Source organism: Pseudomyrmex gracilis, unplaced genomic scaffold, assembly GCF_002006095.1.
Source record: "Pseudomyrmex gracilis isolate BER0280 unplaced genomic scaffold, ASM200609v1 scaffold_50, whole genome shotgun sequence".
Taxonomy (NCBI): Eukaryota; Metazoa; Arthropoda; class Insecta; order Hymenoptera; family Formicidae; genus Pseudomyrmex; species Pseudomyrmex gracilis.
The window spans coordinates 796,453-812,989 of NW_018020634.1; the positions used below are offsets into that span (position 1 = coordinate 796,453).

The 16,537-nt window shown below is 47.1% G+C and overlaps 1 protein-coding gene across 7 annotated transcripts in view; it reads left to right on the forward strand.

Annotated features, from left to right (window-relative positions):
• The window catches only part of LOC109853572 (ephrin type-B receptor 1-B), a 94,532-nt gene that overhangs the window by 46,872 nt on the left and 31,123 nt on the right, over positions 1-16,537 (forward strand). For all 7 annotated transcript variants that reach the window (XM_020425810.1, XM_020425811.1, XM_020425814.1 and 4 more), the window contains exon 3: positions 8,228-8,307. In XM_020425810.1, the coding sequence (XP_020281399.1) occupies positions 8,228-8,307 (80 nt within the window). The remainder of the gene's footprint in view (positions 1-8,227; positions 8,308-16,537) is intronic.

Here is a 16,537-nt window from a genome sequence, read left to right on the forward strand (position 1 = left end):
GGGCGGCCGAACCGGGAAACAAAAGAATTGGGGGGCCGTACTTGAAAAGAGCACAATTGAAATTCAAGATCCATATGCAAAGAGCGCCGCAGTCGGGGAAGGAAGAGAGAGAGAAAGCTGATAGGAAACGAAGAAAGGAGAACTCTATATCGAATAATCTAACCTCGCCCTCTCTCTCTCTCTCTCTCTCTCTCTCTCTCTCTCACTCTTGACTCCTTTTCTCCGTGTCTCCTCCTTTTCCTCCTTGTCCTCGGTTTCCTGCGATATCGCGAAGGAGGAGAGATAAAGAGAGAGACAGTGAAACACTCTGTATTCTCTAAATAATTGATTTAACATGTGTACATACATTATGCGCAAACATAATAACGCTATGTAAATGGTAATTCCACCCATGCTTGTGCGACGCTGAGGCCCATCCAGTGTGTGGCGTGGGCCGAGTCCAGAGAGCCGCGTCTACCATATCCCGTCGCATCCCGCATCCCCTTCGCCATCCCCCTCCTCCCCGCCGCCGCCTCTTTCTCATGCCGCCCAGTCGGAACCTACGATCGTGGCTTCACCGGGACCCCGCAGAGACGCGAGACCGGGGGTTAAGTTACCGAGTACCTCATATTTTTTCATCCTCCCGGGGAATCTACCCTCTCACCGTTCCCTTTTCTCTCCCCCCCTCCTCCTCGAGGTCCCCCTCGATTTCATCGGAGAAGGGTAATTCCGCCTACGAATTCGGTGAGATCCACTTTTACGAGATCGAGAAGAAGATTAGGGGAAAGGGTGACGAAGTCTGGCGCGATAGGCGCTGAAGAATAAATTTCTGAGATGAAAATCGACGTCTGAGGTCTTTGGACGATTTCCCCGGACGCACTTGAATTCTCCATTAATTCTTCTTCCGAAGCGAGCGCGGCGGTGCGTAAACGGCTCTCCATAAAGAAACACGCGGCGCGGTTAAAAAAAAAAAAAACCCCTAGATCATCACCACACGATGTCATTAAAAGATACACACTTGGAGTTTAAAAAGCTGCGCTCCGAAGATCATCCATACGGGATCCGCGTATGAATTATTAATGAGTCACTTATCGAACAAGATAACAAATCTCTCTATTCGAGGAAGTCCTAGAGAAATGATATATTTCAATGCTTTCTCTCTCTCTCTCTCTCTAATATCTTTCTTCCTGAACGCACATCGCTGATACGAAAGAAAAAACTGTCGCGATGTCTACACGAATTGGCCAGCCGCGCCGCGCCGCGCTGATCGCGCTTAATCGCGATCTCTTTCACACGAGAGCGGGCGAATTCGACAGGAGACTGCGGATTCCATTGGGACATACTCGAAGCGCGTATGCGATGGGTCAACGACACCCCGGCAAATGGTTCGAGGTGCGATAGGCGGCCACAACGGGGCTGGCCGGTAGGGGAGGGACGCACGCGGATGGACGGCAGCGGGCGATCGAGAATGAAGAGAAAGGGAGACAAAGAAAGGATATAAGCGCGATAGCGTGCGCGCGCGAGAGGGACAGAGAGGGATCCTGACAAATTGGAAGGCTGTTAAAGCAAAGGCACGGAGGCGTCGCTCGTTGGAAACTGAGGGGAAGACAGAGAAAGGAGAATCTCGATATACACTCGCGACGAGAAGAGAGAAAGAGTAAGCTCTCGGGAAAAAGACGAGCCGCGCGACACTCGTGTCACGACGGGCCTCGTAGCGGCATTTTTAGAGCCGAAATAAAGTGGAGGAACGAACGTACACCGTCGCACATGGAATATCCGCTGGGCGCGCGTCGTAAGACGTAGGTGGTCTCTCTTCTTGGTAGTTTCTCTCTCTCTCTCTCTCTCTCTTTCTTTCTTTCATCCTCTCTTCCTTTCTCCTTTCGCAATCGCGTCGTTCTCATCCACGTTCGTTCGTTCGTTCGTTCGTTCCATTCTCGCGTTCGTCTCCACCGCGCTGATCTACCGGACGAGCGAGAGCGAGCGCATGTGCCGGCGGTGGTTAGGTGAGCGCACATGCGCTTCTCCGCCGCACATCGGGCTTCTCGAGACGTGAAACTGCGCGACCGCGACTCCCTCGTTCGAAGACCGACCGGACACCCCGTTCTCTCTTTCGTTCTTTCTTTCTCTTTCTCTCTCTCTCGTTGATCGATCCCGATTTGCAATTCGACACGTCAGCGTCAATGCGGCGGTAGAAACTCGAAGAGCTTATATACTCGTTTAATGTTGCTGTTGGCGATTCGGTGCTGAAGTCATTTTTTTTAATTAGTCAAACTCTGATTAAATTATGTATTTTTTATTACAGGGGAAAAAGTAATTACTTCTTTAGTTCGTTTTAATTATGGATTTTCTAATTTGCATCGATAAAAATATGCGAAACTATAACAACAAGCTGAAATTCGTGAGGATATGAGAAACGAACGTTGTTGAAACTATAGAGATATGAGACAAAGTTGATTGAACGACATAGAATCGAATAGAGACTAGGCCGGATTTCGTTGAATCCGACGAATATCTCGTCGAGCGAAGATGCGAGCGAGATATACGGGACGAAGCGCGGCCTCGCCCGTCGTACGAAATGCAAATCGACCGGGATAAAGATGAAATCTGGATAACGGTATCAAAATCTGGAATACTTCCTCGATGCGCGAGCACGATGGGAAAACGCGGCGAGCATAACGTCGTCTTTTCGTGTTCATGTGCTGTGATCTTGATGAAACCGGCGGCGGCTACTCTTGGAAAAAGAGAAAGAGATAGAGAGAGAAAAGATGTTCAAGCTGGAAGCTGCGTACGGAACACGTTGTTGCGAGATCGGCATTAGCGGGAACCGACACCGCGGGTGGGTTTCAGTGAATGATAACCGCGGAACGGTAACGATACTATATCGTGCAGAAGATCGGCTCGGTTGATCTTTCGTATATAACCGCGTGCGTGCGTGCGTGCGTGCGTGCGTGCAAGAAGACGAAATCGTAATCTTAATCGTCCTCGTGACGGGCAACAAGTTCTCTATCTCTCTCTTCCTCTCTCGGGATTCGATCGTGCGTCTTTTTGAACCCTCTTGGACACACGCGCCCGATAAGAACACAGACCCGTTACGTCACTCATCCATCTCCTTCTTCTGGCGCGATCGTGGCTATTGATTTATTGCCGCATTCGATTTCTTCGGACAGGCGCGCGCGCCGACCAGCATCGCTCCCTGATTAGAGGTAGGTATGCATTGTGCATCGATCGTTGACGGCTGACGGACAGAAGTAGAGAAACGATAGAACGGTGTCGCCTTACGCAAGCTCGATGCTTGGAAGCCACGGCAGATAAGCCGACCGGCCGCGATCGGTGACCGAGCCGATCACTCAGGGTCGACAGGTCCTCTCGGTGACGTGAGAAAGAGAGGTGATCGGCCTCGATTCTCTTTCTCGCGTGTGTCTTTCGATACTCGTTAACTATTGACATGATCGTTTGGAGCGAGAGACGTACATGTCAGAGATAATGTAATTTCGCGCTTATAGTATTTCTCTTTTCCGATCCCGAGACTCTTGAGAATCTCTCGATGTGTGAACCCACGTGACCCAAATGCTAATTTCGTCAAGCACAATCAAGGAGAGTGTGTCACGGATCTGACACACTTTTTTTTGACAAATATAAATGTATCGTGTGTTGAATGTGAGAAAGAAACACGGCGTGTGAGAAACGATGCCGTGTATACGCGGCACTTATTCGGTTTAAACGTTTCGTAAACGGAGAGACTCCTCTTGCCGATCGATAAGATCAGATTCCCTTCCTCGTTTGAATAATATGAAAAATCGAGATAGATGGATAAATGGAGGGAATAAGAGAGAGGGATCGCTGTAGATGCATATGTATCGGGTGGAAAAGGGGGAAGGAATTCGCTCGCGCACAGAGGGTGGCGTGAGGACAAGGTGGGAGAGTCTTCGGGACGAAGACGCACCGTGTCGGTGGAGTGAGTTAGGACCGGCGAGCAACGCTATGCATACCGTCACACCCTGCGACACGCTCCAAATTTGAAATTTAAATTCGGTACCTCTCGCGGGACCACGTTGTACACCGGTTACACACACACACACACAGAAATGCGCTCGCATGAACGCGGAGAAAGATCTGTGCGCACGTTCGGTCATACGTTTCAAAATATTTTCAGACGCATCGAAAGACATTATTTAATGCGAGAAAGATTAGCAATAAATCGATGTACACTTTTTTCAATATTTTCTCTCGCACTCAAAATCAGGTACCAAAATGCGTATCGGAAATTTAAATCTTCCAAAAAGCGAGAAGAACGTTCGGAATCGAATTTGTATCGAGGACAAATCGTCCACGGATTTTTATTCGTCGCTTTTCGGAACATCCGGCGAAACGCACGCGAGAGCAGAATGGAGGAAGGATGTATCGTCGTTTTCACGACAACCGACCTGGCTGTTAAGTCGTTTCCGCTCGTCGTGTAACACACACACACACACATACGGGAATAGTAATTCGAGACAAGCCCTGCGCTCTATACGGTCCTTTCACCTCCCGTCTTCTCCCTCTTCCACGAGTTGTGAAGTTGTCTCGAGTCGTGTATGATTGTCTTGTCTGCTTGTCGCTGTCGATCCACGATCGCGTTGAATGCGGGCGAAGGGCGCTTTTAGGGTGAGCTTGTTTTTCGAATGTCAGCCGAAAATCCGAGCGCGTGCTCGTTCGACTTTTGCATCTCGAGCGATGCAGTGCTACTGTCACACGCAATTATAGGTTTTTCTTTTTTTTTTTTTTTTTTTTTTTTTTTTTTATCTTCGTAGAAAAGAAAGTTCTGCTTGTAGAACCGATTGAGTGCCTGTCTAAAAGAAAATAATTTATCGAATTCTCGTCGCATTTTGTGTCAATTTTATTCTTGAGATTATTGTCTCTTCTATCTGTCCATGTTTAATCGCTACCTATGTTCTAGCGAACATACGTAATCGCGTTTCCCTCGGTTGTGGTCGAGACAGAGAGAGAGAGAGAGAGAGTTCGTAATTTCTCTCGTCCCCATCCGGTCTCTTCTCTACGGCATTCCACGACGACACACGCCGCGAGTGGCTCGCGTCACGTGACACGTGTCCAGACCGACGGAGGCGCATAATGCACGTGTCGCACGCACGGTGCGTAGCGGCTGCCCCGGCATGCAGCCGACGTCGACAGGCGGCGGCTGCACTTTCTCTTTTCCCGTCGATAATTCGCATCGTAGATGATGCGAAACCGCATCGTTACGCATATCTCTCTCTCTCTCTCTCTCTCTCTGCGTCGCGATGCCACGCATTTAAAGAGGTAATTTTGACGCGTTATTAAAAAACTCTATTTCGTACAGTTTTGAATCAATCCACACGAAGAGAGTGAATGTCGAGTTGCGGGTAAAAATACGCTGCGACGTTTTCAAATTCGAAGAAGTGTCTGACAAATTTCCGCTGTTGTATCGAAGTTTCGTAAAAAAAACAATTCAAATCGTCAAATTTTCGATCAAATTGATACGAAAAAAAGTGGCCATCAAGTTCGACGATGAATAGACAGAAGTGCGCGAAACCTAGAGTTAAACCTTTTATAACTACATAGGAGAGAAAGAAGGGGAGGATGGCCACACAGCATTTGCGGTTCCTTTAATAGCCGCTATATAGCGATACGGTTGAATAGTTACTAAAACGTTGCGGCGGTCGATTGAAATTGTTTGCCGTAACCATCTCGCGCTCATCGAAAATATTGCACCGAGTGTTTTAGTGCGCCTCTTTCCGCGGTCGTCTATATACCAGAGGAGAAACTATAGTTATCTATCCCGGAATTACCCTGCGCACAACGCTCCGTACAACGCGTCAGATAGCCGTGTACGTACATAGATTGGAAATAGCTACGCGCTAAGAGCAAACCCAATAGCTCTTACATATATATATAGATAGAGAGAGGGACACGTCTTCGTCTTACGTGGCTCGAGTTTGCTCTCGAGCAACTTCAGAAGTTGCGCAATGTCAAAAGAGAAGAAAGATCGAGCGATTCGATCTCTTCGCCGAGTTATTTTACGTATTTATATCTTGTTGCATATTTATATTACAGTCTGAAGATAAATATCTTGACGTGATACTCTCGTGTCGAGAGAGAGAGAGAGAGAGGGAAAGGAATAACGACGCTGTTTAAAATGCAAATTTGGAAGAAACACGATTATCAAAAGCGACGGAGTTAAGTCCGTCGGATGTTCAGCGGGTAAATCTCGTCGGCGTTGGCGAATAATCCCGAGGTCAATCTGCTAAGGCTTTCCGCGAAGTTTATTAGGAGGCGATATAGAGGCGATAAAGAGAAGAGGTGAATTCTCTCTCGCTCTCTCTTGAATCTTACTCCGTGAATTCGGAGGCGCGTGTCTATATATTCCAAGTTCTTCGCGAGAGTACTCGAATTAGACCGGCACGCCGAAGCCGAGCAGCGCACAAACTAGAGAGAGATACTCTCTCTCTCTTCACAATGAGACGGATTAGAACGCAACTGATCCCGCGGCTTAAAACGGGAGAGTATTACCTCGCGATGTCCTAAATACTACTACTACTCGCAGTTTATCAAATCCGTGCATTTCAAAATTATGTATTTGCAAAGCTCTCGCAAAAGCATACCAGGCGAGAGCGTTCTTCAGGTTGAGACCAGAGATAACAATTGTTACGATAACACGCGAAACTCAGAAAGAACTTTCATTCTGAGATTTAGACTCGGGAATTGTGTGTGCTCGAAAGTTTCGCAGACTTCCGTCGGACTTTGGGAAAACCGCCGCGCTCTCGGATTGATCCCAAAAGTTTTTCATACTCGACGCAATTTTTTTTTGTTTTTTTTTTTCACCTGTCGCACGCTCGGCCCGCGATCGCTTCGCGTCGATCTGGATGCGGCGAGATAATTGCAGCTCGCGCGAGTGCCACTGTCAAAACATGAATGGTGGCGAGAGACGGGAGATCGATGGGGCGAAGAGATAGAAACGCGCGAGGACTAACAGAGAGGGGGGTGGGAATAAAAAGTCCGGATGGATTTTACAGCGCGCAGTTTTCACCTTTGAGATTCCATCCGGCGCGTTCGGGGGTAAACGGGGGAGATGATGGGCGACACTGTGTATCTGTGCCGACTGTAGGGCGCTCTAGCCTAGGAATTCAAGGACCCGCAGTTTGTGTGCGAGATCCACGAGAACGTTGTCCCGTGTGGAGGGGTGAGAAAGAGAGAGGAAGAGAGAGAGAGAGAGAGGGTGACGGCTCGATATTCGGACGAATATCGCGAAACGGAAGAGGACGAAGAGCGAAGTGACACCGTGAAAGAGAGGCAGCGAAGAAGCATGAGAAAGAAACGACGAAGAGGAAGGAAGGACATGCGACCGCAGAAGTTAAAGAGAGTAAAGGTGCAGAAGAGATACAAAGAACGCGCGGGAATAGGAAGAGAGACGAGAAGGGACGGGAGGAGAAGAGAGGGCGGAATGCGCCGGGCGCGTAGAAGAGACGAGGAATGGATCGACGAAACGAAGAGGAAGAGGGAGAGAGAGAGAGAGAGAGAGAGAGAGAGAGAGAGAGAGGAGAGTCGAGGGTTGGTAGCAGCCCAGACCCGGTCGATACGACCACTACCACCAACATCACCACCGCCACTTCTACCACAAGCGGCGCGATGCAGAACACAACCTGGTCTCTACGCGTATATGCACCGATATATACACGAGATCTTCCTGCTTCTTTCTTCCGTGCCGCTCTTCTCTCTTTTTCTCTTTTTTTTCTCTCTCTCTTTCCCACTCTTTCGCGATGTGCTCACTTCCCGATATTTTTTCACCCCTCGCAACGTGCTCTCTCGACGATCCGCCATTTTGAGAGGGAGCGTTCCGATCCCCCTTCGACAGGTTGACTTCCTCACGGTGACTTCGGCACGTACATGCCTTTTCTTTAAATTATCTTCTGGTCTAAACGTAGTTTTAATTTCTCATCGTGCGGCGTATTATGTAGTATTACGATATAATTACATTCGACAGAAAGAGGAAGAGAGAGAGAGAGAGAGAGAGAGAGAGAGCGATGATGCGATATGCTATTAAGTATGAAGTTAAGATACAAGAATAAAAAAAAAAATTATTTCCTTGTAGTAAATAAAACTGTGTATGGAAAATTCTTCGAAGTATATTATCTTTTGCAACATCAGCTGAATGTTTTAATTTCGCAATTAAAACAAAAAGAACGGGAGAAACTGAGCCGCGTGTACTGAAATAGCATTTCCTTTTTGATTGCAGTGGTTCTGTTGGACACGACGACGGAGGAGAAACTTGAATGGACGAGATTCCCGTATGGGCCTCAAGCCAGCACTCCTGGCGTAAGTATACACGCACTGAATTTTTCACCACTACATGGAAGAGAGTCCTCTTTCTATTTTTAGCAAAAAATGTTTAGTCTTTCCTCGATAAATCCAAAAAAAAAAAAAAAAAAAAAATTCGAAAAAAAAAAAAAACTGTGATCAAATGTAGTAATTCACATTCGCGTTGCGACTGGAGTAATGATCGGAAGAGCAAAAGTATGAACACGAACAACTTTCAATCCAAGAAAGCACATTACAAAAAAAAAAAAAAAAAAAAAAAAAAATCACATCGAACGTATCGCCAACTCGCCGTGTAGATAGATCGGGAAATTTTTCGCAAGTAAGTCCGAATTCGTCGGTTCTCAACGGAAGGACGAAACAATTTCTTAAATATCACAAATTTCCGAGAAATATTTAACGTACCGGCAGCACAGCAGCAACACAGTGAAATTCCTGTCGGCTCAGGAATTCTGCTCATTCGCGTTTGCACGCGCGGCATCCTTTTCCGCGAGAGAGACCAAAGGAAAATATTAAAAATGTCTCAAACATAAATTAATATGTTTCCTTCCCTCTCTCTCCGAAGTGATTACTTCTAGAGAGACGAAGAAAGAAAGAGAGAGAGAGAGAGAGCGAGTAGTTCTCTCGTTCTCTTCTCCTCCGGGCGATCACGGTACAAAGAGACGGCTTTAGACGGAAAAAAATTCCAGAACTTCCCGACATTTTCTTTTCTGCGTTCTCTTTTTTTTTCTCCCTCTTTCTTCTGTTCGCGGAGAGGAGATCTTTTGGAACTCGACCGGCCGGGTTCCGGAGGTACCAGAAGCACTTTATAGTCTCGGTGCGCGCGCGGCACATACGTGGGCTCCTGCTGGCCGATGCGCTCTCTCGGCGCCATGTTTGTTTTTCAGTTGTTAAGCGCGCAGCGGGCCGCCAGACAGGTTTAAATCAGCCTCCACCTCTCTTTCCGTTTCTCTTTTTCTTCCTTCTTCTCTCGTCTGTCCCTCTTCTCTCTCACCGCTGATTCCTTCCTCCATCACCTCCCGCTTTCTCCTCCTCCCTTCTTACCAACCCCCCGTTTCTCCTTCGCGCTCTTCGGCCGAACACCGCGCGGTCCATGAGTCAGTCCGGGCGGGTAACAAATTGCTTTTTGTTTGAACGGACAAATTAGTGATACGGCCGCGCCGGCTGAGGTGCCGCGATCGAAAATGGAAGGAAAAAGGAGAAGAAGACACACCGCGCTGTTTATTTAAACGTCGTATAGGTACCGTGAGCGCAACATCGACATCCAACTTCTCCGTGTGACCCCACGTGGGTGTCAACCGGATATATCTCGCATATCCGAGGCTGGATCGCGACGATAAACTCCGCGGCTTCGGTTTTTCGGTTGAGAAATAAGCGTCTTATTCCCATTCGGAGAGGTTCGAAGTGATAAAAATAAAATGTAGACAAGACACGCGTTGTAAAACGATGCGGTCTTTTGTTATCGAAAATCTTTTTTTTTTCTTTTGCATCGACGACGATAGGTAATCGAACTCGACGGAAACCGCACGCGCGTGTCCTCCTTTTTTCTTTCTTTTTTTTTCTTCTCTCGCTGCGTCAATCGTTAGTGCCGCGGTGCTAATCGACCAGCGTAACGCTCTGTTTGAGAAGCTTCTTTGAGGCTGCTGTTGATTTTTCTGGGTGCTAAATGCCCGAAGCGTCTCTCCCTGCCCCTCGGACATGTACGAGAGAAAACCCGAAGAAGGAACGGATGCACCGTGCGGAGCCGTGCGCGGGGAGTCTAATCTTTTTTTTTTTTTTTTCCCGGTATGACCCAAAAAATGTTCTCTCGCCTCGTCCTTCTCTCCCCCCCCCCTCTTCGTGAACCACTCGAGTTCACTTTGCACCTCCCGTTCCATCTTGCACGTCGGAAGTGCCTGCGTTCAAATACGCGTTTCGCTTCTCCCTTTCTCTCTTCCACTTTCGTGGACTCTCGAGCGCACGTGCGCTCCTCGTAAAAACGGCTACGACATTAGTTACACCTACGAGCCCCTTTAAAGTTCCTCCCAAAGTCAAAGGTCCGTATTTTCACCGCGCATTTAGCGCCGAGTGTTAACGCCTATGCCTGACACTGTCGTCGTCGTCGTCGTCGTCGTCGTCGGCGTCTACTGACACATCGTGTTCCTCTTATTTTAGGTAAATAGAACTTTGCGGATCGTCACATATTTATAGAACATTCGAGATTGCGCGCTCTTAACTTCCGATTTCAGAAACGTCGCGTCATCTTTCGCTCGTCTTTCTCATTTAGAATTTCCCGGTCGAGACTTCCGAATTGTGGAATTTCACACGCGTTTCGTCGATCGGACGCGCGGCGGAGACAAGATTTGTCCATTGCCCGATCCTCGTGCGGATAACGCGGGATGTTCCTTTCCCGGGTGTTCGAGGAATTCACGTGCGGCTTTTCCTTCACGCCGCAAGAAGAATGTTGTCCGAGGGCCCCGAGAATCCTCTTAGGCCAGTCCAGATTGATCCGCTTCCCCGTGCGATCCTCTCTCTTTCTTTCTCCTCGGAGGGATGTGCCACGTCGCCGCGTCCGAAAGCAAGATCGATAAAAACGAGAGTGCTTTCACGACTCTCGTGTGCCCCACGACCTAATCAGTTCTCTCGGACGGGGATTAGCGCTCGCGCGCGCGTTTCTCTCACGCACGCCATTAGCTTCGATCACACGTGACAGGAAATTTGTCTCCGGGGATGATGAATAATTTAGCTTGGGAAGCTGCGGGTTCCAATTAGCGGAACCACATCGTTTATCTCGCCGTAACAATCATAAAGATGATATGTTTGTGGCGACGGAGAGAGAGAGAGCGGAGAAAAGTGTTGTAAAACATTATTTTTCCCCGTACGAAAACAAGTGTAAGTTGTTTGGCGAGAACACACGTCGACTTCTCTCGCGTTTCTTCTCGCATCAGTTAAGACAGTCAGAGATACACCTCGTGAGTTTTAATTAAGCCAAAGAGAGAGACGAGAGAGTTTATTTATAGATCTATCGCACAGAGAGAGAGAGAGAGAGAAGGGTCACGTGGTATATTTGCGGCGCCGTCTTTGTGGATGCTCTTAACGTAACTCTAATCACTCTTCTTCAATCGCCATTAATATCCTCCCCGGAACGCGCGATAAATACGCGCCGTTACAGCTGATAGCGGGGCGGTTATTAATATACAAGCAAACGGAATTAGCTCGGAGTATTTGAACAAGCCAACGAGGGATGGGTGAGGCACAGGGTGAGTGTGTGGGCACACAGAGCGAAAAGACGCTTTGATGCCGGCGTGGTTGGCGAGGGTCAAAACTCGCATCAAGGGCCGAAGATATACGCTCTTCGAAGTTTTTTCTCTCTCTCTCTCTCTCTCCCTCTTTATTACTGTTCTATATGTCTCTTATCCGCGACTTTCGATAAAAGATGCGGATAGACCTGCCGTCGAAAGTGTGTGTAGGTGTATTATATTTAATTATAAGATTTCACAAAACATCAGGAAAGAGAAAAAGAAAGTTTTTTTTTGATATGGATGAGTTATTCGAGAGAAACTGTAAACAGCGCTCTTCGATTTCGCTCCGGTCGCCTTACTTCGAGGCTAATTTCCATGCTTGAGAAGTCGTAACCCGATCATGGCTGCTCGAAATGAAGAAATTTCTTTCTCTCTCTCTCTCTCTCTCTCTCTCGCGCGCGTGTGCTCACCTTAAGAGGAATATCGACTTGCACTTCGCTGCGAAAATCGACGGAGAAGTCGAAGTGGTTTCCGAAGTTCAACGTGTGGAAAAGCTATTTCCGTTAACGCGCGCAAGCTACGCGCTTAGGTTCGATATCTTTCAGGATATTTCCGCGGATGTGGCGGTCTTCGCAATCGCTCCGAGTCGGATTTCTTCTCCAATAACGACCGCTGAAAATCGGATCGATTTCGTCGTCTCGCGTTTCGTCGAATTTATTCTATGAATAGGAGAAACGCGGGCGAAATGGGACGCGAGACGCGACGCGACGCGACGCGCGCGCGGTTTAATGGGAAGGCGAGAAACACAGAGGCCCCCATTGGTCCATTGAGAATAACGGTCTCTTCTTCTTCTTTCCACGTAGAAGGTGAGCACCACGGTGGCTCCTCCGCTATCTCGGGGAGATCTCGCGTCGTCTTTTTCACCCGGAAAAATTTATCGTTCATTCGATGCTCCGCGCGCGCGGAGCTCGTTTTCTAATACAACGATCGATTGTGAGGGAAGAACGGGCGGAGGACATCGACAATTTAGAAAGTCTAATAAACAATGATGGGACAATTTTCGGAAAATACTGTTCGCTGTGTACTTTTATGCTCGGTGTCTCGTTAAAGTAAATTATTGAACGACCGGTGCGCACGGAGGCGGGATGAGGAGAGTTCGAGGGCGTTTACAAGCCTCGTCGAAGACTTTCCGAAGACATCGGGAAAAAAAAAATCCACGTTAATAAGTCTCAAATAGGCGCGCAGTGAGATTTATCTCTCCACGAAGATAAAAAGAACCGATAGTCTTAATTCCGGACTTAATTCCTCTTATATAGATTCCCCGATCGATTGTGAATTATCGAGACCTCGACCGGAGGAAAAATCTACTTCAAACCGTCGATAGAAAATCCGTCTCTAAATTGTCATTCGTCACGTCCTCGTTAAATTGTCGAACAAAAAACAAAGCTTCAACAAAACACGCGGCGATTATTCCACAAAACAATAATAACGTTCCGAAATTTTTCACAAAAAAAAGTTGCTCGCGAATCGCGAGATCGCCAGAAGTATTGCGGAACTCGACTGCCGAAAAGTTCAAAAAAGAAAAAAAAGAAGAAAAGAAAAAACGCGTCCTCTTTTGCCATTCCGCTCCCGTTGGATGCTCATGGTAGCCGAGTTCATCTTGCAGCTGATGAAACGTGGCTGATCGCGGTCGCAGTTCCGGCGAAAAGACCTGCCTGCTTCTCGGTTCGCACGTGGCACTCAGGCTTCTATCTGACCGTTTCATCTTCCGCTTCCTTCATCTTCATCCATCCTCGTCTTTCATCCTCCCTCCCCCTTCTTCTCTCGCCGTCCCTCTCTCCGCCGGCGGTTTCTCTTCCTCGTTCCCCTTTTATCTCTTCTCTTACCGCTTCTTTTTACCAGCGGGGACCTCTCCTTCCCTCTCCTTCCTTCTCCTCCTCATCTTCTCCAACGCTGCTTCTCTCTTCCTCCTTCGCTGTGACTCCGGCTCTTTAACCGCGCCCGTATCTGCATCTAAATGCGCTCCCCGAATGCGAAATTCTAAGGGCGTCACGTAGCGATATGTGACTCGTGGTAACCGTGTCTCCTCTTCGCAGACTCCTCCTCAGAAAACCTGCCTTCCCGGAACGCGACACGAGACCCGCGAGAACATAATCGACGTCAATGAGCGCATAATGTACAGTTCTCTAAGACAACGTTTGTCTCGTCCAGATTATGCGCGCAACAAAAACAAAAAAAAAAAACATTTCGGACGCCACAAAACTCGACGCAGCATTAAAGCGCGCGCGAATGTGTACATTCACATCCGATTTTATATCTCGCGGACAATTAAATACGGAAAGAAGGGACACACACATACATACGCACACGTACGATCTTCCCTCCTTCACAGAGCACACGCAAGAACCACGTAACGCAGCTGTGAACATTTTACGACGTCGAGCGGCAAATAAATATCGGGTTACTTTCGGACCGTATCTGAAATAGACTAACGGGCTATTAGCTAAATATTTATTAGCCAGATAAGCACCTGATTTATTTTCCCCTTCACGTTACGTGTGCGTTACGTTATAGGAGATCCCATTGATCGCGCGCGCGCGCCTCATCGGTATTGACCCGCCGCGCGTCTAGCATTTAAAAACATCTTCATCGCTCCTGTGGTGTCGTAATTCCAGAGAGACTGTCTGCACGCGGCATATTGATCATTTGAGATCGGTATTATCGGCGATACCGCTTTTTTTATTCGGATTTTTATCCGCTCTCTCCCCTTCTTTCCAAACTGTACCTCTGTGATACACACACACACACACACACACGCAAAGAGAGAAGAGACATTGTGCATTCTCTTCGTCGCTCGTCACCGCGGCGCTTATCACTTCGAGTTCGGAAATTCGAGACGTACTTGTATCCTTCCTTCTTTTTCTCTCGCGCCTCTCTACGAGCGATTCTCGCTTACCTTGCGTCTCTCTAAACCGGCGAACACGCGCGTTTACGATACAACTTTGCCAATCGAGACAATCGATTTCGCGCTAACGCAATCGCATTTCCGCTTCTTTTCCGAGTAAACGATTCTCCAGCGTTCGCTTTCACGTCGATTTATCGTCTCTTGTGTCACACAAACGATATCGGACGACGCGAACGATAACGAAACGTTGACTATGTTGTACGATGCGATCATGCATACCGATCTTCTGACAAATCGTGTTTGGGAGCGTTATTGTCGATAATAAGAGACGCGCACAACCACACATTCCCGTGGAATAATCATCGTAAAAGTATTACAGTGTCTCAAGTAACATCACACACGCGTGTCCACTGTGACGTTTTTAAAATGTCTCTAATTTTTTGTTTACATCAGAGATTTAAGTGGAATGTAATCTCACGAGAAATCTAAACGCGATATAAATATATATATATATATGTTCAAACAATTTCTTTTTCCCGCAACTTAGGAATTGTTTTTTGTGGTTGTATTTCAAACGTTCGTATTTTCCTGATCGTTCCATTTCCGAAGAAATTTTCACGCTCGTCGATGTGATGACGAAACGATTCGACATCACGGGGATGTGTTTTATTGTGAACTTGGACGCGATCGTTTAACGACGCGGGATATCGAGCGCGAGTAACGCGCGCGGGAAATAGTAAAACTCGTTCTCACGGAAACGCGTCGGCGAGTTCTCGAATTGCAAAACGGCCGCGCGCCGCGTTCACTCGTAAAGTGTCACCGAGGCGGCGCGTACACCGGGACTACCCCGTATAATCAAGGAACCTCTTTTGCATGCGGGTATCGAACGAAAAGTATCGATTACAGATTTTTCATCAAACCGCGGCGCGGCGCGCAGAAACAAAACCGCCCGAATCTTTTAATTGCAGACATCCACAGTCGGTGCACATTTTGCAAAAACCTCGCAATAGTTTTTCTTATTTTTTTTTCTTTTTCACGTGTGCGCGTCTCTATTAATGGTCGCGCGTCTCGTAATTAAAAATTGACGATTATATTCGAGCGGAATTTAAATCCGTTTGAAATGAAAAGATGCAGTTTTTATATTCAAACGGTTGCGAGAGAGACAAATTATGGATATGAGTCGATTTATTTATGAGGTATTAAGGTCGGGCTGCCATATATTTAAACGAGACAAATATGGTCGGAATAGATGTAACGTGATAAGATAAAGTGTGATGAGAGCCGTAAAATTCAATATCAAATGAGCGCGTGGAGCGCGCGTCTCTCGTAAAAAATCTAATTTATTTTCGTTCGTTTCACTTTCGTCCCTTGCGTAACTATTGAGAATTGGAGAAAATTTTTTTTTTTTTTTTTATCGTTTTTTGTTATCGCACAAAATTACGTGAAAAATCGACATTGCTCGCGGAACGCGATCGTTAAACATTTCTGGATTAAAATCCACCGCTCTCGCGGATGAGCGGGCATCCTCATGCGCAATTTTCTTATGTACCTAATAATAAACTCCGCGATCGTCTTTTTTCCTTCTATCTATTAAAAATTAATCATAATATATCCGGTGGTCAAAGCTCGCGTGTGTAAATTTTACTTCGTTTTTTTTCTCGAAAGGAAATTTGCCGCTTAATCTGATCGTAATTAAGAAAAACCGACCGCGTGGATGCAAAGATGAGAAGAAGAAGAGGAACGACGCGATCAGGCGCGTAATAAACTTTGCGTTCGTATAACTTCCCGAAGCATTTTTCGCGTTCGTTAAATCCCGCATACTAATTACACGGAAGCCAATCCAATTATTTGTCTTCGGTTCTCATCCTCGCGAGTGATTTCTGAAGAGTTTGCGCAGAAAATCGCCAACCTTCAGGAATTCGCTTCGTAAATTCTTTCTTCTTCGTGCCGCACGCGAATAGAAATCGCGCGGTTATTTTATAGTTAAATAAATAATATCGCGATAAAGGACTTCTGCGTGACATGACGGATGAAATAACAACGAAAATATTGATATGAAGTATCGTTTATTAAAACGCGAGAAACGCGGGACGATTATTAGATT